Source organism: Gekko japonicus, unplaced genomic scaffold (genome assembly GCF_001447785.1).
Source record: "Gekko japonicus isolate JY-2015 unplaced genomic scaffold, Gekko_japonicus_V1.1 scaffold1213, whole genome shotgun sequence".
Lineage (NCBI taxonomy): Eukaryota > Metazoa > Chordata > Lepidosauria > Squamata > Gekkonidae > Gekko > Gekko japonicus.
The window spans coordinates 387,458-409,631 of record NW_015164709.1 but is presented as its reverse complement, the minus strand read 5'-3'; the positions used below and the strand labels follow the sequence as shown (position 1 = coordinate 409,631).

At 43.8% G+C, this 22,174-nt stretch overlaps 1 protein-coding gene across 1 annotated transcript in view; it reads right to left on the bottom strand.

Annotated features, from left to right (window-relative positions):
• The window catches only part of COL12A1 (collagen, type XII, alpha 1), a 237,313-nt gene that overhangs the window by 90,924 nt on the left and 124,215 nt on the right, over positions 1-22,174 (bottom strand). The window contains 7 exon segments of the mRNA XM_015409542.1: positions 3,075-3,204; positions 3,667-3,806; positions 9,012-9,141; positions 10,207-10,349; positions 12,346-12,375; positions 12,485-12,617; positions 13,520-13,659. Coding sequence (XP_015265028.1) covers positions 3,075-3,204; positions 3,667-3,806; positions 9,012-9,141; positions 10,207-10,349; positions 12,346-12,375; positions 12,485-12,617; positions 13,520-13,659 — 846 coding nt within the window.

Genomic DNA, 22,174 nt, shown 5'->3' with positions numbered 1-22,174 from the left:
TCTTTCTGGCGGTCGAAACTGGGGGCGGGGCTGGGGTTGCCCCCCCATGATCCCCCCCGCAAGACGGTTCTTGCTTCTTTCCCGCCCGCCAGCCAGCCAGCCAGCCAGCCCTCGCCGCTCTGGCCCCCCTCCCTGCTCGCCGCTTCCCTCCCAAGCGGCAGCGGCAGTTACAGAGCGTCTCCTGCGCACGCGCAGGAGACGCTCTTGCACTTTCGGGGGGATTTAAACATCCCCCCCAAATTTTTTTTAACTTTTTTATTTTTGTGCACACGTGGGGACTGGCCCACGTGTGCACAAACCTCTCCCTCCCCCCCAGGTGCCCCCGAAGTGCAGATTTAGATATCTGCACTCCGGGGGCAACTTCAGCATTAGTATAAGGATAGAGTAAAACTCCAAATAATCCCTCCCTCCAATAGTTAAGTATACTATTGAAAATTAAGCTACAGTGTAATTATCCCAAAATATCTTCACAAAAAAACCCTGCATGTCACACTTCTTTAAAACTCATTAACACAGCAATTCTCTGTACTCTTTCCTGGATATTAATTCAATCTAATAAAATTGGTTTTAGTTACAAGTAAACCTGCAGGATCGAGGTAGTGCTCATAGCACGGTGATGATTGCCTACTCACTACAAGGAGATAAACAGCCATATTCCCACACTGCTCACCATGTGAAAGTTTGTGACTTTTGTTTCAGTATAGTAGAAAATGTCACATATAAAGGAAATGTTTCTGTCTCTCCCCCACCATACCAGTTAATCCAGAACACATTGGGGAAATACATAGTGAAAATAAAGGTGATATTAAAGGGCACCAGCAGGTGACAAGCTCTGTTCCATCACAGTTTATAGTTTAGTGTACATGAGAAGGAAACAAAGCAATAGGGTCAAAAAAGTATGCCCACATCACTGTTTCCTTTGAACCCTACCACAATTTTCACATGTGCTGTTTGGACAGGTGGAGAAAGAAGGCAGCCCATGCAGAAGAGGCATATAAATGTTCTAAGCACATAAATTTTCCCTCCATCTGAGACCCAAACATTGGCTTTTGGTGGTGGTGGTGGGGAATTACACAATGTCTGAGCTATCTTTCTCTCTTCCTAATAAAAACCTTAAAAAAACTTGTTCAGCATAAGAATATTTGCCATGAAGATGTTCCATAAACTAAGTGTAACAACAAACTGGTTTAAAATTAACATAAATGCCACAGCACAACATAGAATCATAGTTAGGAATACTGAAATCAATAGTCTTATGTACACATACAGTGCAATCCTAAGGGGGCTGAAAGTGCTAAGGAGCCAACTAGCCATTATGCTGATGTATCTCAGAGATACGTCAACGTAAATCAGAGTTATGCTGGTGCAGTGCCCTAGTGCCATGCTGCCACAGCGGCTGCTGCTCAGGGAGCCATTGGTGTAGGTCCCCCAGCCAGCACAGAGGTGTGCAGCCTGGGGAAATGGGCATGGTGGATGGTAGTTGGCTCCCTAAGCCATTTCAGCCCAGGAACGTTTTCCCATCAGTGTCAGAAAGTTACGCCAACAAAAAACATGGTGTAGCCCATAGGTGCTCATGCAAGCCAAAACCTCGAGTGCCACCCCACTGGGGTGGCCATGCCCAAAAGGAGCACAGGATGCCAAACTCAGTCATAGCAAATCACCTCCCTTCCCTGCGGCAGCCAAACCCCCTCCCCAGCACCCAGTCGCTGCCCTCCAGCCCGACAAAACCTTAGGCAAGGATGCTTCAAAACTCATCAGGCAGAGTGTGCAGAACGGGACTCTTGCCTTGGAGCTCCCTGCCATGTGGACTTAGAGCAAGTGCCATGGTGCTTTGGTAGTGGATATAATTGACTTGCATGGCCTCTACTGAAATAAATTACTGCACACAACAGTTACAATGAAAGCAGAATGGATTTAGAAGGATGGTCTGTGGGCACAGATAGATTGCTCTGGGATTGGAATGACAACACCCAGACTGGAATTATGGTCATTCCAGTCCCAGAACACTTCTGCTCCATTGAGAAGGTTATTGTGGTATCAGTTGGCAACACTGCATGCCCCTACCCCAGGGCCCACCCCAGTGGCCCCATCTCCTACTCTGCTGCTGGCAAAGGTAGCCAAAAGGGCGGCCCATGGGTGCCCTTGGTAGTGTGGCTGGGCTGCCAGGAGGCACCCCCACCAATGAGCAGTGGACCCCCTGGCTGAGTGCACTCATCTCTCCATGCCCCTTTGTTGTTGATTGCAGCCTTTGGACCATATGGACTGTGGACCTGTTTGGGGTCGCTGCTGGTGGGAGATTGCTGGGGCCCTTGGCAACTCTGTCAGCTGCCCTGTTACTGTTGGGAAGGGCTCTGTTCCTTTAAGGTGTGTGTGTGTGCCACAGACAAGGCCCTGAGGTCCATGGCCCTGCCCCATAGCAGGGCTTGGTCCCCAGACCTGCCTGTTCATGATTGGTTCTTTCTGCCTGTCATCGCACCTTGTGACTTGTATGGGACGTGATGATGTGGTTGCTGGGAATGCTGGCATGGTTGCAGCCTGTGTGACCCTGCTTCTAGGTCTTTTGTCTACCTCCTGGGCTCCGCCAGAACCCTTTAGAGAGCAGACCAGCACCTCCACGATTAGATAGGCAGTTGTTGCAGTGCAGGTGGTCCTTAGGGCTGCACTGATAGTTCTTTCCTGAAGTGGGGACAACAGCCCCAAACTTTAAGTACTTAATTAGCTGCTGTAGATTTTCCGGGATGTGTGGCCGTGGTCTTGGCATTGTAGAACCTGACGTTTCGCCAGTAACTGTGACTGGCATCCTCAGAGGTATAAACACAGAAAGATTGAATACTCTCTGTGTCACCTTCTTCTCACCTTGACACAGCGAGTATGCCATCTTTTGTGTTTATACCTCTGAGGATGCCAGTCACAGTTACTGGCGAAACGTCAGGTTCTACAATGCCAAGACCACGGCCACACATCCCGGAGAATCTACAGCAACTAATGAACTCCGGCCATGAAAGCCTTCGACAGCATATTTTAAGTACTTAATACACAATATTTAAGTAAATAAATACTTTAAATTTACTTACATGTTTTCCCAGTATCAGACACACGTCCTCCCTCACCTTCCCGGTAATCAGGAACCACAGTCACTTTGTATTCTGTTTCAGATTGCAGATTTCTAAGGACTGCATAATTTGTGTTCCCTGGGACTGTTGCCTATTGAGGAGGAGGAGGAGGAGGAGGAGGAGGAGGAGAAGAAGAAGAACAGTAAAAATGGAAGTTTGCAATATAACTTTGAGTGTGCTTATTGATTAGCATATTTTGCACCATATATAAGGGCTGGATTTCATGTTTTTAAAAAACACATATACAGTTCTCTTAGCACATTATTGTGCTTAGTACACCCATGCATACAAAACAACTCCCTAGCCTGGGAAAATTAGCATGTTAACAACCTTAGCCTTCTCCCTGACCTACCAGTTTTCCGCATCAGAAGGTAAGTTTTCAGCATGTGATTACCCTACTTGTGTTCTTAAGCACCCAAAATACCATGAATTTCTTATGCATGTATAAAATCAGCTCTAAGTGATCTCCCAAGCCCATTTCATTTCAGCCATGGCAAAAACAGGAGTGGGTTGTGACTATTTATGAATTACACTAAAGTTCAAAAAGGATTACCAGCTCCTCTGCACCTCCTACAGCAGGTACATAGAACAACTTGTACTGACGAGGATTCCCTTCTGCATGATCCCATCGAACGTTCAGTGTGCTGGTGGTTGGATCATAGACTCGGAGGTTTTTTACTGTGCTGAGAGGTTCTGAAATACATTAAATGTACCGTCAGGCTTCAGGGATCAAGTTCTTGTGAACCATGCTGTCCCGTTATACAAACAGGCACAGATAGGAGATGGTGGTGGATAGCGGGATAGTTCTGTAGTCACAGACTACCTTGGAATGCTGCCTTAATCTACAGGCATATGCACGATGGCAGGAAAGGGAAGCTGTTTTTCCAATCCAAGCTAAAGAGAGATCTGGGAAAGGGGCAATGAGGGTATAGGGAATTGGACAGATGCTCTGTGGATGTAGTATGATCTTTGTGCTTGCTTGTGTACCTCTGTAGTATCTGCTTCAATGGCATATTTGTAGATAAACTGATTATTACAAAAATAAATCTAAGCCTCCAGTGCTCCTTAAAAGAAATTCAGACTGCAAAAATTGCAAAACAGTATCCACAGAGAACCATAGTGGCACAGTGATTAGCGTTGGATTCATCACGAAAACCCATGTGAAGTTCACAAGATGCCTCAGATTGCTATTCTTCTGCTTTTATTTCTACTAAGAATTTATTCAGTGCATTTACCATTGCTGTACTTAGCCAGCTGATCAGTTGAGTGGTTTGTCATAAAGGGAACTCAACAGAAGAAGAAGCATAGCCAGAGAGGCAAGAGACAAAGGCGGGAAGTAGAAAAGAGATCCTGGAAAAGTTTCATAATGAAGTTTTCACTTAAACTTCCTTCTAATCTCTCCTATATTATAATCCTGTTTTGGGATGGCAAGATTCTATGCTCTCCCTCAGCCATTGGCCCATCAACCGCCACTCAAGAGTACTCGCGTGCCATTGGCCAGGTGCTGGGTCTGCTCCTCTTCCCCACCCACTCCCACTTCAGCCACTGTGCCCTGTCAGAATTACTGGCAAACGGCTTTCTCTCTTGATGAAGATGCTTTTCCTGTGTGGGACTAACTCTTCCCTCACTGGCTGTTGGTAGGTGTCAAAAAATGGCAGTTACCTGTGTTTGTAAGATGGCTGTGATTCTTTGTTTAAAATGTTCCCCCATAAGGTTTAATTGAGCTGTTGTTCCAGAGAGGGGCCTGCAGGGGTATCACTCACTGGGTTGAATGGGGCTTCCTCATCTGCCGGCCTACAGTTCCCAGCTGCCCCAAGGCCAAAAAGTGCGGGAAAACAGGGACTGTCCCAAGGCAGTCTTTGTCCCTGGGAGGCAGCAGAAAATCAGCCACTCCACAGTCGACTAGACTGGGGAATGAATGGAAGTTTCCCTGCTCTCTTGGACAAGAGAGAGAGGCTGAAGTACAGATGAGCCCACAACCTCCAGAGGTAGAGACTATTGTGTGTAGGGGAAGAGGACTGCGTTTAACCCCTGGTGATCAGGAGCAGAACTCCGGCAGTAAAGAGCCCAGGGGGCGGGCACATGCAACAAGCCCCACCCCCTGCTCCCAGCAGCCCTCAGTCAGAGCAAGAAGCAGCCAGGTAAGATGCAGAGCCGCCCCCCCGGTCCAAAACAGTCCAGTGGCACCTTTAAGACCAAGTTTTATTCAGGTACAAGCTCTCCCTCCTCTGCGAGGACAGATCTGCACGTCCCCCCCCAATAGCTAGCAATCCAAAACAGTCCAGTGGAGCCTGAGCGGTGGGTGTTGCCTTCTGACACACTTCTGGTCATGTCAGGGGGTGTGGCATATGCTAATGAGCTCCTGCACCTCTTTTTCTACGAAATGACCCCTGCATTTAACCCCTGTTGATTTATGCCACATTGGTTCATGGTGTGTGCTTACTCCTAGAGTATGTGTGCGCTTCATAACTGTGTAAATAGTTATTTGGGCTAATAATCTGTGTTGTGCTCTGACCACATAGTCTCCCCTGCTCTGCACAATACCAAAGGGAGGGGGTAGCCCAGGGAAGCAAGGAAAGGCCAGACCCTTAGGTTGCCAACTTTCCAGGGATCCCCCAAAAATTGGGGATTCCATCTCCAAACAGGGAGATTCGGCCAGAGGGGTCTCACTGTCCCTCTAAAAAGGCAGTGACAATGTCATGACTGGTGGCAGTGAACTTCAGGAATGAGATACGCCCACAGGATGAGGGTGGGAGGCAAACAGCTGAGTTGTAAACTGGAGCCCGTTTCACTTGGTAGGCAACCAAGCTTGGTTCAGACAAAGGAAAATGGTGGACTCTGTGGCAGTCAGGGCTTCAGAGCACGGAAGAGGCTGCAGGTATGTGGGGGGGGGGAATGGAAAGCTGAAGAGAGAGGGGGAAATAAAGGTAGGTTGATGATTGGCTGGGAAGGAGATAGGGTTGCCAACTCCAGGTTGGGAAATTCATGCAGATTTGAGGGATGGAACCTGGAGAGGGTGAGGTTTGAGGAGGGGTGGGACCTCAGACAGGTACAATACCATAGACTCCACCCTCCAAACCAGCCATTTCTTCCTGGGTAACAATTGTTGCCAATCTCCAGGTAAGAGGTGGAGATCACTCAAAATTACAACTGCTCTTCAGGTAGCAGAGATCAGTTCCTCTGGAGAAAATTATACCCTGCTGAGGTCACCACAGCACATTGACGCTGAGTGCCCAAGGCCTTGGCACTCTCCCAGAGCCACCGGCCTTTTTCCTAGTAACTTATATTTGTTATGAAAGCAAGATCAGTGATACATTTATCTGCCATGGTTAAGGAAAAAAGTGGCTGTCATCCTAGAGTAGTATGTCTTAATAATACTCAATTTTCTAATGCTAGTTAGACAATGTCAGGAGTTCCAGATATAGTTCAAAGTGTTCTTCTGTCATATAAAACAATCATTTTGAAATTTCAAACAATGTTTGTGACACAAACATCATAGTTTTTGAAGAAAAGACATATGAACTGAGAGGAAATAAATAATGATCTAGGTCAGTGGTCTGCAACCTTTTTGATCTTATGGGCATTACTGGAATTCTGACAGAGGGTGGCTGCCACAGGGGGCAGAGCCAACCATAAAATCACCACCATGGGAGGCAGAGCCACACACAGAGGAAGTCCAGGTGCAGGGGATAAGAATTAATAATTTTTAAAAATACACTGGGAAACAGGAGTGTGAGAGAGAATAAAACCAACCCTGTGTTGGCAGCTGGCATCAGAACATTATTAATAACTTGCACAGCCAAGCAGATCTTCAGTGGCCAACTGGAAGCCCTACTAGGCAAGAGCCCCACCTGGCTCCATCCACCTTCTAAAAGCACTTGGTGGGCACAGGCACTATGTTGGGGACCCTGCTCTAGGTCACTGATTCTTAAACTTTAGTCCACATGGCCTTGGTTAAGAACCACTGCTTTAAACTTTAGAATCTGTAGATTTAATCCAATGAACGGTTAAGCAGTCTTAAATTCTATTTAAATCATTAGCCAAATGTTTTGTGCTTCATCGTATGCTGAATACATACTGTCCATAAACTGGCTTCCCTGTTGGCCCTGATCAAAAGATGTCTGGAAGTTCTCTACTATTCATGCAGAACTCTCATATCTACAAATCTCTATGAATGCTTCACTTCACTGAGCTTCTCCTACCACTGGAGTGAATGGGGAAGCGCTTGGACACACAACAGTTCTGTAACATTTGGAAACTTTCATAGACACGGGAGGTAAAGATGGTAGTCTGAAATATTGGGATTTTGTGTAAAAGGTTTTAAAAAGTAGAGTGAAGTGGATCCAAAAGTACCAGGCCTCAAAATGATACTGAGGGCCTTCCCAAACAATGGAAACAACTGCAAACAGAGTGAATTCATGGAAGGGAACTTCACCCATTCTAGCTACAGCACTCTGGACCTCCTGAAACACTGCTCCTGAAGGGCAGATGAAGCCTCAGGAAAAGTGTTGGAACAGCACGTGCACACCTAAGTGCAAGCCATTGCTTTATTCATGTAAGGACATATACAAGATCAGGATGGACAATTACTGTGGATCCTCAACCAGAGCAATCCCCTTGTCACATCCTAGGCAGTCCTCAAGGGTCCCCCAACCCTCTGCAGTGAGAAAGGGGAGAACCTGCCACATTCATGGCTGACTGGAGTTTATTTGTAACACTTTATTATTGCTAGCTGCAATCCAGTGCCAGTGGTGCCATATTCCATTCCCATAGGGGATACTGTAACAGTAACCTTATTGTTAGGATAATAGTCTGTTCACCCTTTTATTTCAAAGATGAGAGAGGTGAATTTCAAATCTGCAAGGTGCAGTTAAGCACAACTTTGAAAGAACTAAATTTAAAAGGGCAGGCGAGGTAATTGTAAAGGTTCACAAAAGTCCAAATATTGCTGTGATGAAAAGAGATAGCCTTACTTTTGCTTGTTAATTTTTGTTAGCTTTAAAAGGCTTCATGAGGATTCCCATGAGTACATAGTTTGAGTCATACAGCCCTGGGGGAGGGGGCATTCACCTTTTAGATAAGTAAACAAAATTAAATCAGGTTAAACCGATCAACATGTGGCAACTGTGTCCCTCAATTCCAAGGGTAACACAGAGCACTGGCCAATAACTGTCCATGACAATTATGCAACTGTATTCCACACTCCAAGCTCCAAAGCATGTGTTTGCTGGGGAAGAATTCCATTTTTCTGGCAGCAAAACAAGATGAAAAAAGATGTCTGGATGCCTCACAACTTAGTAAGCACTGAGAACTTATTGTGCAATAAAATAATCATCTGAAAGAGACAGAAGGCAATCTACTCCCTTTCTTCCTTCACATGCATATTGGGAGCTGAAAGGTATTGGCAAGACAAACATAGAAGCAAACAATTACTTAGCTAAAAATATTTCTTTTTATTTTTCAGTAGAGGTTTCCACATTTTTATAAAAACTGGGGGATGGTCAAAAAGAGAGAAACTTCTCTCTTTTTCACTAAGAGTTGTTTCAGTGCTTAGTTCTTGTGGCCCTTTTTTACATGCCTAGGGAAATGCTGATTGCCACTTTCGGGTCAGGAAGCAATCCTGGATGTTTTTTGTCATCTTCTGGGTGTGGAACAGTGGTTACTGTGGGTGTGGAGGGGGAGGTATTTGTGAATTTCCTGCATTGTGCAGAGGGTTGGACTAGATGACCCTGGAGGTCCCTTCCAACTCTATGATTCTATGATTCTTTGGGGATTAAATTCAGCAGTACATAAATTGACCCCAGCAACTGAAACCAAAACCCTGCTGATTTCTCAAGTGATTTAACAAAACTATTTCGTAAATTATTCTAATGAGAAAAACAGAATTGTGTTACTTACTGGTTTTGCCCCTGCCTGTCATCTGTCCTCCTTCACCATCTGCATATAAGGATGAAACTGTAACTGAATAAGGTGTATCTGCTCGCAGCTTCTGGAGTACAACACTGTTCTGTCTCCCTCCTACTGTGGTCTAGAATAAATGGGATGAAAGGGAAACATTAGGGCACAAGAGTGAAATTCCACAGATGCTAGGAAGATGGATATATATTTTGCACTTAATACATTCTGTCTCCCTCCATGTTCCCTCTCTCTCCCTTTGCTTTTACCAAGGTTGTGAAGAATGCAGCAGGGTAAATTCAACAACATGCAACAATAATTTAAAACAACATAATCTGTATGAATAATAGAGTCTCTTCTCATTTCCTTAAGTTGAAGGGTGCAGAGTGCCTAGTACCCAGCCTGTAACTGAAGGCCAAGTTTGCTTTCCAAAGAAAATCTGTCTTAAATTTTACTGGGCATGGTAACGACATGTCCAAAGTGTCCTATAAGAGTCCTGTTTCATTTCACTTTAGTTTCATATGTTGTTGATGTGAGCTTTTTATTTCTACCCATTTTATGTTCCTACTACTTCCGATTCACTCATTTATTTTATGCCACGTATAGCATTTTGACATCATTACATGTCATCAGTATGCCACTTGAATGCATCTTACACAAATATAACTTTCAAAATTATATACGTTTAACAGGAAAAAATTAGTGAGAGGAAACAAAAAATGGTGTGAAAATTAAGGTATGATGGTTCAGTTAATGTACAGGAGAAGAAAAATTGATGCAGGGATTTTTGGGAACAGGGGATTGCAAAATTCAGAAGTGTTCCTGATTATTAACTAAATAGACATGACTTGCAGGGCTCCAAAATTAACTATGCAGTTGTCAAAGTTGCTTTTTTCTTCAGAGAAAAACTTCCTATGTAAGAAATTTACAGTGTCTAAAGTCCTTAAATAATATATCTTTGAACTGTAATTTGACACGCATATGCTTGCCAGATTATATGCATCATTTAGTGGATTTTGTTGAGAAAGGAAGCCAATCCATTTCCTTTAACTAATAGCCACAGTTCTCTGTAAAATGGTAAAACCTGCAGTGCTCTGGCAGATTGATCTGACAAGTTCATATTTAAAAACTACAGACATTTGTTTGTAAGAGTGTATATTTCCTTGAACAACAGTTATAAAATTTCAGAGGTAGTTACCGATTGTTCAACTCCGTCCCCAGCTGTAGGTCGATAAGTGATCCTGTACCGCTGTACTCGTCCACTGGCAGGATCCCACTTGACAGTCAAGCTACTGGATGTTGCATTATATACCTGAAGGTTCCGTGGGCCACTTTTTAGTACTGACATGAAATTATTTAAAGCAGTTGTTAAGAAAAGAACTGTAACAGTCAAAATGTAACTGTCATTCTACACTTGGATGTGAAATTTATACTATATCTTTTAATGGTATTTTTTTTTAAAAAAACAAAAAACTGAAATGCTGCTTAGAATGATATATATGTTGCTAGTGCCCAGAAACATGAAACTGTACTCAACTGAAAAATTGGGTCAGATTCAGAATAACATTTATAATGAAAACCAGATGAGTATTTAATGCTTGTACAATGATAAACGTGAACAAAGGTAAATCTAACCACTCCAAATTTTAAAAATAAATCAATAAATGCTGGTTAGCTAAGGCAACTGTAAATGGTGCTTTCTTTAACTATGGTGTCCAGGACCTAAAGTTCCCCTGCACACACAAATAGAAAGCATTCCATGCACATGTAAGAATGTGTGGTTATTACTTCTAGCTCCATCATCTTGTGCCACAATAAATCCCACTCCAGAGGATCCCACGCCACCTCCTTAGCACTGCACAGCTAACAACCTTTATGAGTGCTACTGCATGGCACTGCACTGTGGAAACACAATACCACTTTCGTTTTGATACTCTCATCACACCATACTGTTGGCACTCCGGCAACAGAATCCAGAGCTCAAGTTCAGATCTCTGGGCTTGAATGAAAAATACTACACAGAGTACTCAGCATGTGCAAGGAAGACTGATTTTCAGACCCCCTCCTCTGCCAGCAGCTTCAGACCCCTGAAAAAAACTCCTTCCAGAACAGCAATGAGAGACTATCATTGGAAGGGGAAATAATCAGTCTCATGTACATGCAGGAGCCCTTTATGCATATGCGTGGGCTTTTCTGGATCCCAGCAGGGCCAGCAAGGGGGGGGGGTTGGGGGGGACAAGCCAGCATTGAAGCAAGACAAGACCAGCCAGGACAAGCTGCAGTCAATGCCAGGATGCAGCTTCCTAACAAAGTCTACGGTTTCCTTTTTCCTTTAGTTCCACCGAGCTCCTGCGCAGCCAGATCTTGCAAAGGGGCAGCCTTGTTAGTGTGTGGCAGCAATTTTTTTAAAAATCCTTTTGTTGTCTTTTCCTACATTTTCCTCTTTCCCACACTTTTCTCCTCCTTCGTTTTGTTCTCTTCCATTTGTCTATCCCCACTTTCAGTCTCAACTCCTTCTCATCCATCCTGGCTGGCAACTTAGAATGTTCTTAATAGGAGTATAGAAGCAAACCTTTGCTAATATTATGAACAGAAGAGTATATATTTCCCCATAATCTATCAGAGTGGTAAAAGGATGCTCCCCCTCACCTTTAATGTGCATGATAATAATTGTTAATCATTCTCGGAGTAACAAATGAAGAACAGAAGTTAGAACTTATTTATTTAATTTTTATCCTGTCTTCCTCCCTAAGGTTGTCCTAAAGTAGTTTACATCATTCTCCTCTCTTTTTTATCTTCACAACAACCCTGTAAAGTGGGTTAGGCTAAGAGTTTCTGACATGCCCAAGGTCACCCAGCAAGCTTCCATGGCAGAGTGGGGATTTGAACCTGGATTTCCCGGATCTTAGTCTGACACTTTAACCACAACACAAGCTTAGCTTCCATTGCAAATAGCATAGGGGATCTAGAGATAACCTGGTCTAGGATATTTCAATTCCTTTCCATTTCTGGTGCAGGAACTCCCATGACCATCCTGAAGCTGGTGGCCAATTCTGAGATTCCGAATTTTATTTTTTGAGTTATGCCTGCCACAAACGGACAGATGGACATGTGCATCCCCTTATTGTTATAGATGCATGATAACACCAAGCCAAGTGATTTGTTGTGATTTGGTTTGGATTGGGGTCATACCGGGGAGGGGGGCAGATGGAATCTTTGTCCAGAGGCCTATGGTGGCTCTCAGCAGTCCTGGATCTCAGCCCTGAACTGGTCTTCCTTATATTTTCCATAATGAAGCCAGGGATATAAAATGATAAGCATGAATTCAGATTCTTACCTGGTGGTGGTGTTGCAGGCACAATGGCTACTATAAAAAAAATCAAAAAGAAATCATATTAAGAGCACTCCTTTAATCTAAATACCACTGCCACAAATTATAATGCACGCTTTAACAGAGTTCAGAATTTCTCACTTACATGTGCGTGCACTGCCAATCAGGTCATCGCTCTCTGATTCATCAGGATAGATAGCAGTAACTGCAACTTCGTACAGTGTGTCTGGGGTCAGATTTTCAAAAATCATAGTATTTTCATCACCATTTAGAATTGTCTTTGGGACAGGAGGGAAAAAGGATAAAGTCAACCTGTGAGATCATCTGCTTTACAATCAACAACATTCTAGTGGGATAGAACCAATCTAATAAGATTTTACATGTTCAAATTGACTAACAAATCTAAGCACAGTGACTCCCAGTGTACAACAGAATAGTTCTGTGCTGTGAGAAGGTTATTTTGAAAAATTATACCACCATGTTGGATTCTTGCACCACTTCTATGCCCCTCAAATCAGGGAAATCCCATGAAGCACTGAGTCATCTATTTTTCTGTTAGTGATATCATCCTGAGGGAGGGAGTGGAAGAAACCAGGATTCACTAACAGGGCCTAGATCAGTGTGGAAGATTCTAGCAACATAGCTGTTGCCAAGAATGGCTCAGCTCTCAGTAAAAGGGAAGGTGAGTGGCAGGAGACAATATTAACTGAGTTGTCCCTCTTTCAGTTTGGTGTAGACGTTAAGAGCACGGAGTCTAATCTGAGAGAACTGGGTTTGATTCCCCACTCCTCCAAATGCAGCTGCTGGTGTTACCTTGGTTCAGTTACAAGTTCTTTCAAAGCTGCTCTTTCAAGGGCAGTTCTCGAGAGAGCTCTCTCAGCCCCACCTACCTCACAGGGTGTCTGTTGTGGGGAGGGGAAGGGAAGGGGATTGTAAGCTGCTCTAAGACTCCTTTGGGTAGTGAAGGGCAGGGCATAAATCCAATCTCTTCTTCTTCTTCATGAGAAGAATGCATACCTACTAGGGAGCTGACTGAGAATCTCTCTCTTTTTTAATATAGGTGTGATTCCAGTTTTAATCCAGGAATGACTATGCCCAAGGATAGATATCAAACTTTTAAAGACACTGGTCTGATACAGCAAACAGACACTTGAAATGATTTCTGAGAATCCATTCTTACCTCTAGTTTTTCTGTTCCACCATATGGTCCCCACGTTACTCTATAGAGGGCTACATCAGGTGCTCCATGATCCCAAGTGCCTCTGAAACTAGACTGGGTTACCTGATCAGTTCTTAGATCGACTGGGGCTGGTACAGACACTACCAGGGAGAAAAGAAAGAATACAATAACTTTTATGAGGAAAAGACCTGTACATTCGATATTACAAAGAGCCACAATATTCTATTCAGAGAGGACCTGTGATAAATTACTGTGGTTTGAGAAAAAACTGCATGGACACTGTATGAAAAACAGTTTATATGTTATAGACCCACAATGTAAGGTCCTCAGTTAGCTAAAAACAGTACAAATACTTTTGTTGTATGGTATAACAACAGCAAACACCCATCTTTTAACAAATGGTTTGCTTTTAACAACACTGGGAAATCCAGAGCAGACAACTTGATTTAAAGGAAAAATGTAACGAATATTTAACTAAAACATCCTAGTTCTCTAGGCCCAGAATTGTCCTATCCTGTGTTTGAACAGCTTGTTTAGGCCCACCACTCTTGCAGTTTACCAGCGACATTTTGCGAGCCGAGCATGCAGCCCTCAACCCCCCTCTTCCCTCCTTCCTGCTAGATTTAAAGGGCCCTCCAGCTGATTGATGGGCCACATGGTCCCCACCTATCAGCTGAGGCCCTTTAAATTCTGGTAGGAGGGGAGGGAGAGGGGTGGCCAGGTGGGTGGTCACTCTTGGGGGTGGGGTTTCCCTGCTGGCCAGCTGTCCGGGGGCAGACTGGAGCCCCCAAAAGCGGGGGAACCCCTGCCGGGAACTGGGGGCTGGCAACCCTATCTGGATCACCCTCTTAAAAGGCAGAACTGTATACCTGAGTGGGGCAACATCTCACTCAGGAGTGAACAGTCACTCTCCAAGCAATTCAAAGTAGCTCTCTGCCCCTATTCTGGTGCTATTATAACTTGCTTATCATTCCTTTTCAAGCTACAGCAGCAGCTTCTCTCGTGTTCCTCTTTAATGTGAAGAGGCAGTGGCACACGTTTGCATGCTACAGTTGCCCGCTCCTGATGGCAACCCCTGCTGCCTGACAACGTTCCATCTGCTGATAGTAAAAAAAAATTAAATTAAAAAAATGAATGTTGGCATAATAGAATTGTGTCACATCTGGGGAAAACTTGCAAGTGACATCACTCTGCTCTAAAAATTGCCAATGATTCCTAGAGTAGACTGATGTCACGTCTGGGTTTTCCATGAATGTGACATAATGCCACCGTGCTGACAGGGCCCCCCATGACCTTGCCCTCCCAACTCCCACCACTAGTTGGCAACCCTATTGCTTGCACCTTTGCTGTTTGGCAAAATGACATCAGCATTCCTTCCCATTTACCTGTCTTCCTCCACATGCCCACTTGCACATACTACATAACATTGCCCTGGGTAGGACAAGTGCGTGCTATTGACTCTTTCTTTGCTTTGTTTGAAGAGGGTCTGGTCCCACTTTTCTGTATTGTCCTAATCAACAACTTCTAGAATCCTTGTGACCCTCCCTCCTGGCAATCCTGTATCTCTTCCTTCTCCAGTGGTTGAACATCGTTGAACTGAAAACTAACTAAACTGAAAACTAATATTAATAGTAGTATGAAGCTTTTTAAAAGCAGAATGTTAACTTATTCAATATAAAACTATTTGTTAGTTTAAAATATTTCTATCCCTTCTTACTTCCTCAGACTCACTACTACTTCATTCACAAGAAATGAACAGTCAAGGGGAAAAGGTTCTTTCAGGTTCTTTAATATAGTCAACACATAAAACGTAAGTGACATGGGTGGTGTATTTTAAATGTCTGGTTGTTTGCTATCGTTCAGTTCAAACCTTACATTTCATCTCAAAGCCAATGGTGACATCAGCTTCAACCCTTTTTTGCCTTCTGTAATTAGCTTGTCTACCTACCATCTGTTCAACATCTTTCCCAGCATCTGCTGATAATAAAATCTTTATTTGTGCCTTACTTACTTTCAGCTGCTAAGGATCATTACAGAAATGCTGTGATCATAATTTCTAGTCTGTGAAATTCAAACCTTATATTCTATTTCAAAAAGATATTTACTTCATAAAACAACACATATCCATTTTCCTTTTAATACTCTTCTAGTGTAAAAATCACCAAGGTTAATTTTGGACACTTTTTAAATGCTAGACTGAGGATATAACCAAATCCGATGCTGTCTGTTTGCAGGCCCATGGGCCTATTGAGGAGAAAGTGTGTGGAAGAAAGAGCCCAATAACCAGTTTTGTGGACAGTAAACTGGCCACAGCTTTATTATATATAAAGGGTGCATTGGTGCAGCATGGGGACAGATCCCGCACTGGGTGACCCACCTGCAGCCCAATGTACACCCCCCCCCCGCCTGCCTGCTTGTTGGGTAACCTTGGTGTGGCAAAGCCCTAGGGACTACACAAGTGGTTTCCTTGCCACCTGGCAGTGAGAACCAGTCGATAGCCCCAAGCTGGGCATGCCACTTAATCGCTCCACCCCCATGAACCCTTAAGGGAGTCCCCGAAGGCACAGCCTCCTCCCCAAAGGATCCATCCCAATGCCCAATGCTGAAGCTGTGAAGAATTAACAAGACCGTAGAATGCAACAACCTGTAAAAACCAAAATAAGGGTGGGAAGGAGAGCTGGAACCAACTGCATGGAGCACTCCCACAATGGAGAATAAAGAGAGGATGGGGGGGGCATGACAACATCCTTTAGCCCAGCCCAGGATGACACAGTCAGCTGGCCAGGGAGTTGCTGCCAGGACATGCCCCCCCTTCCCCCACATGGCCAGTGAAAAGCCAGCAGCCACCTTCCCCTCCAGGCCAGGGCTGTGTGGCCCCCGATAAGTCAGGGCTAGGGTATGTAAGCTAGCATGTCCTTGATTTGTGTGTTAACAAGTGTGTCCCTGAATCACTTTTGTTCGTGCATGCAAGAGATATGCTATTTCAGCCACATTTGCAGTTAGTGTAGAGGAACTCCTATACAGACCGCAATTTTGAAAAATGATAGCTTGCAATATTTACTATGGGTACAATTATGGGATGGATAGGCTTCTTTGCCTTCTCCTGGAGGGTAGCTTCCCTGAGAAGATCTTTAGCAGCTTGTGGCTCAAACTCAACTCTACTCAATGTTTCTGGTGGATGTTGTGTATGCGGTATATATGTGTTATGTCAGTGATCATGTTGTCACCTGTTGTGATGGACTTCACTTTTAAAAGTTTAGAAGTGCTGTACAAACAGGTAAAGGACTGTGAAGGGTTAATTCTTCACAAGTGCCAGAGAGCCTTTAGTGATCGGCTGTTCCAAAAGATCTGATTGGTCAGCATTAGCTGAGCAGAGAAAGACTTCTGAACTGGATGCTGAGGAGAATTCAGACCTATTTCAGCCCTAGCTGAAAAGAGTTGAGTACTGACAGATAGGGAATTCAGCCCTGACGGAAAGCAGTTTAACACAAATAGGAGAACTGGGGGAAAGTTGGCAAGGAGGAGTGGGTAGTTAGACAGTGACTCCCATTCAGGCCAAAGGGGGCAGATCTTCTAGCAGGGGTCATTTCTTCCTAGAGCGTGCCAGAGCAGCGCTCTGGTAGTAAGGAGCCATGGGGCAGCCCCCCTGCCACCTGGGGAATTTAAATGCCTTTCTTTCCCTTTCCCATCTGGCCGCGGGACACCTGGAGTAGATTGGTCAGGGAACCCAGGCATGTCTACCTGCCTGCCCTGCCCTTGCTTTCTCCAGCCAGCCAACCACAGCGGGTTGCCGGGGGAGGGGAAGGGGAGGTGGGCAGACATGCCCCCTTTCCCTCCTGAGCCTCTCCGCTTTTGCAGAGAAACTCAGGGAAGTGGGGGGGGATTTAAATGCCTTTCTTTCCCTTCCCCAGATGGGGAAGGGGAAGAAAGGCCTTTTAAACATGCCATGGTTCACTGCCCGATCTTGAGAAGATCGGGCAGGGAACCCAGGCATGCTTGCATACCTGCCCTTTCTCGGGGGTGTGGCATATGCAAATGAGCTGTAAAAATGAGCTCCTGCACCTCTTTTCCTACAAAATGACCCCTGTTTTCTAGTGAGAGGAGAATTTCCCTACCCGGTCAAACAAGGAATTAGCTCTGAAGAGTGCAGAAATCCCTGGTCTGGTGTGGCTGGCAACTGCCTTTAGAGACCTTAAGAGTCAGTTAAAAATCAAGATGAGTACTGGTGTTGCAAGAGAAGGGGTCTGGTTACTGGAAAGAGGCAGAGATCCCTGGTCTGGTGTGGTTAGAGTGTACCAGCCTTCTGGAAACCAAGAGTCAGAGAATATTCAAAGAAAATGTGGTGGAGTGTTCGGAAAACACTGGAACAAAAGCCTCTTAACATAAAGGTTTTAAGTAATTCTGAATATCTTAAGAAACTCTTATTAGCCTGAAACATAAGAACTAAAGTCTGTGCATGTACTGACTTTACCTCAGAGTTATCTATATGAAGTAACCTCAGAAATTTTACTTCTGATTTCACCTGACCTTTCCCTTCTATGCTGAATAAAATATTATGATAATGTGGAATACAAAAACTTCTCTAGTGCCATTTAAGTTCTATGAGTTAAAGGGGACTCCCAATCCTTCCCTCATATTCCTGGGCTGAGCAAACAGCCAAAATATTATACTGTGACAGGGTGAGACAGCCAGGATTCTTCAGGAAAGAAGAAAACAGACAACTAGGGTGACTCAGTCACAAAAGGAAAAGGAAAATGGAGAGAAATCTTGCCTCTGAGGGAGGGAAGTGGACAGAGGCGTCATATCTGTCATGACAATCTATGTATATTTATTTTAAATAGTTCAAATATCATAATACTGATATGAACTGGTTTGCTTAATCCTTCCTGTGCACATCTGAATGTGTGAATAATGCACAACTCATTACATGCAATGTGGTGGGTCACATCTGTTACCCATGGAATGAAGCTTCCATGTTCAGTGTCAGTAGATAAGACACTTACTTTTAAGGCACATGGAAAGCAGCCTTTGCTTTGGGCAGTAAGTGCTTCAAGGGGAGGTTTATTGTCAGTTTAGCTCCCAGTGAATAGTTTTCCCTCAGACCCTGTCAGTAGTATGATGTGGCCATTTTCTCCATTTCCCACTTAAACACTTCTCACATTTTGGGGAAGGAGTAAGCTTTGAAGAATGACATTAATAGCAACTCACACTAACAAAATTCTTCCAAGGCATTCCCAAAAGACATGGGTGCCAGAAAATAGGGACTGTTCCTGGTAAACAGGGATAGTTGGATCGTATTTGAACCACCATCACCGAGGAGGACATCTGGCCCCCAGAACTTCTGAGGTAGGAAAACGTCTGTTCATATACCTCTGTCACTCTACAGCAAAAATATGCTAGTCTTAAGATCGTAATAATAAAACTAACTATGTCCACTTTACCTCAAATGGAGATTGTATCCTGAACACCTGTGGCTTTGACATCTTGAACTGGGCAGAATGACCAAAGGGACCTGTTTTATTTAATATACTGATTTTGAAAAGTGCCTCCTTCCTGATGCCTTGACAGAGATGACAGTTAGACTAACTTTTCACCCTGTTACTCATTTCAGTTAAAACTTCAAATTATTATTTTTCTCCTCATATTTAAAAAAGCCGGGTTTTGAAATTACATTTCAGACTTATGAGGTGAGGAACAACTGTCTTGTGACTAGCCCTTCTTGTTGCCAGTGGTCAGACAGTATGGTTGCAATATTCTCTAGAGCATGCTGTGAAAGAAGACCATTGGCTAAGGGCCTTTATTGTTACTTTTGCTCCCTTAGATTTTTCCTGAGATTTGTGGAAACCTTTCTGAAGGTAAGCTGGTTTTGGTCCCACAGTGCACTGCAAGTTTATAACAGTTGCTTCAGTTACTGATTTGCCATCAGTTGGTTATTCTCTGTGAAAGGAATTCACCTCTGTTCTGTAATCTTGGTTCAAATGGAACATTGTTTGAGTACTGCAATGGGGTAAGGCATCTAAATAAACAAGAGTAGTAAAGAAAAGAAATTTTGCTGAAATGCAAAGGCTGAAAGTGGATGAAACAGAAGAGACTCAAGACACAAGCCGTTCCATGACAAAGATTCTGCAACATTTGTTTGGTATTCTGAGGAAGTTTGAGTTTGCTTTTGTCATTGGGCCTCCTTTGGAAATGCAAGTTCTTGTAGTCTCGAAGCAGTCTTCTTTCTTTCTGCCTAGGCTTCATCTGCCAATAACAATTGTATGATAGGCAGATATTTAATAGGCAAGTGCAGTCTTGGTGATTCTGGCGCCTAGGCAAAAGTCCAGATGAGGCCCCAGAATCGCTGCCACCCCCCAACAGGGATTCCCCACAGTCCCACCCTGCTGGAGCCAAGCAAGGGACAGCCCTTGTCCCTGGTGAGGCAGGCAGGAGCCATCACTGGAAGTTGTGTGCCCAAGCCCTGGGTGGGTGGGCATGAGGGGCTGTCACCACAAGCAGGTGGCCTGAGCTCCAAATGGATCAGGTGCAAGTGGTAGCAGCAGGAGCCAATTCTTTTTCTTTGTTTCCCCCCTATGTAGAAAGAGTGGGGCCATGTTGTCCTTGTGTTCAATGAAAACAGAAATCATAAAGCCTCTACTTCAAACATTATGTTTTTATTCAAGCTAAACCATACAGCTACAAACACAGGTTAAAAGGACAGCCAATGAGAATGCAAAATCAACCACTATTCTTTATTATTATTTATTTATTTGTTTGTTTATCGCATTTATACCCCGCCCTCCCCACAATGCAGGCTCAGGGCGGCTAACAGTCAGTACATAAAATACAGTTATTAGAAAAAGTAGGCAATGCAAAATGAATAATTCACTTTACTAATTATTGTATACAAATAAAAAAAATTCTGAGAAAGAAACTGAATTATTTTCTGCTTCCCTTCCCAGATTGTTCACCAGCTTCCTCACAGCACATCTTGGCTCCCTTCCTTTAGTTTCTTTATCCAAGTCCTCAGGAGCCCTCACTGCAAAAGACAGGGCAAAAACACAGTGTCACTAATACACCTTCAAAAGGGTAACACAAACAGCAGTACACTGATAATTCTTTTTTTAAAAAAATCAAAATATTGTTAACTTACAGTTATTGGTTACAGAGACATGTAGGCATGCCAATGCTCCTACAATATTCTCATTAAATATCACCATCTGGATGGCTGATCTTCAGACTAGGGGGGGGGGGGGTTCCTCTAAAAGGATATAGCAAAAAAGAAGGGGGGGGGGAAATTACCTTAAAGATAAAAGCATCACTTTCTTTAATCTCTTCTATACCTTTGCCTATCAGCATTTCTTTCATAGCGGCCTTCAAACCTCAAGAAATAAACACTCCCATACACTATGTTTCTAGTGGTGGATTAATGCCTCCAGTAACTTGAGAGTAAACTTTTTTTAACTTTTGCATGGTTCCATTGTCCTTGCTTTGCCTGCTTGTTTCTCTAACAAATATAGGCTGGCACAGTGATGTGCAAGCAGAAACATAAATGGACTTAGCATATTTCTGTTCATGCAAGATCTTGTACAATACCTATCGTTTTCCTGCCTGTATATTATGGTGCCCAGAAATTGGTTGTACAATATCTTGCACAAGCAGAAATGCAAGTGGTGATACAATAAGTTTGACTTAGCGCAAGTCATTTCCTTATTTTTCCACCTGCACAAGATCTCTAGAGCAAGCAGAATTTTTTGTGCTGGATCCAACGCATAGAGAGGCAAGGAGTGTTCTTGGTGTATAGGGGCAGTGCATTTATATAGGGTGGAAAGTAGGTGGTGAACCAAGGAATGTTCTGAGGGTTGAAATACCTGATCCTTCCAATCTGTTACCATCACCCACCCTCTGTACTCCGAGTTAAGATGAATATACATAGGATTGGGCACACCATATTTTCACAGTGAAGTGCTCCATTTTCTCCTAATCCTCCCATACTTGTGGCTACTCTTTTGTTCAGCCCACAGTGCCACAAGCACTCTTCTTGATGTCTGACATCCACATTGCAATTATTCCACCTCCTGTATTCAGATTTGTAAAACAGGAAAGGAACTGTAATCCTACCATACTTCCACTCTATATTTTGGTGAAAAGCAGAGTTAATGCAGAATTTATGTACATTTATGCACATCTGTGGACTACAGATGCATTATAGTAAAAGTTAAGGGTGGTAAAAGAATGAGCCTCATCCTGTCTTGCCTCCCCCCAGTTCAATTTGGCTGGGACATAGAAAGGCACTGTTCCATCACCTCGCATGCACTTCATGTACAATGTGTTCCTAGACTATAAATAACATGGGGTGATATTTTTTCATACCCTGGTGTTGAGTATAAAAGATCTCTGCCAGCAGAGCCTCATCCCCTCCACATCACTACCCTCTGCTGTTGCTTCTGCAGGTTGCTGGCCCTCTCTATTTACCACAGCTGAAAATGCAACAAATGTTAGTCTTGAACATCTTTGCCATGTGCTTGCTGCATAGTAAGAACCTTGCCTTCCCATAAGCATGAATGTTTTGTTTAAAATGTTTGGGTCCAGCTATGTACTAGCTGTGCTGCTAAACCTTGCAATGGGTATAAATCTAAACATGTGGTAGCAAGGACTCCATGTGCAGTATTATTT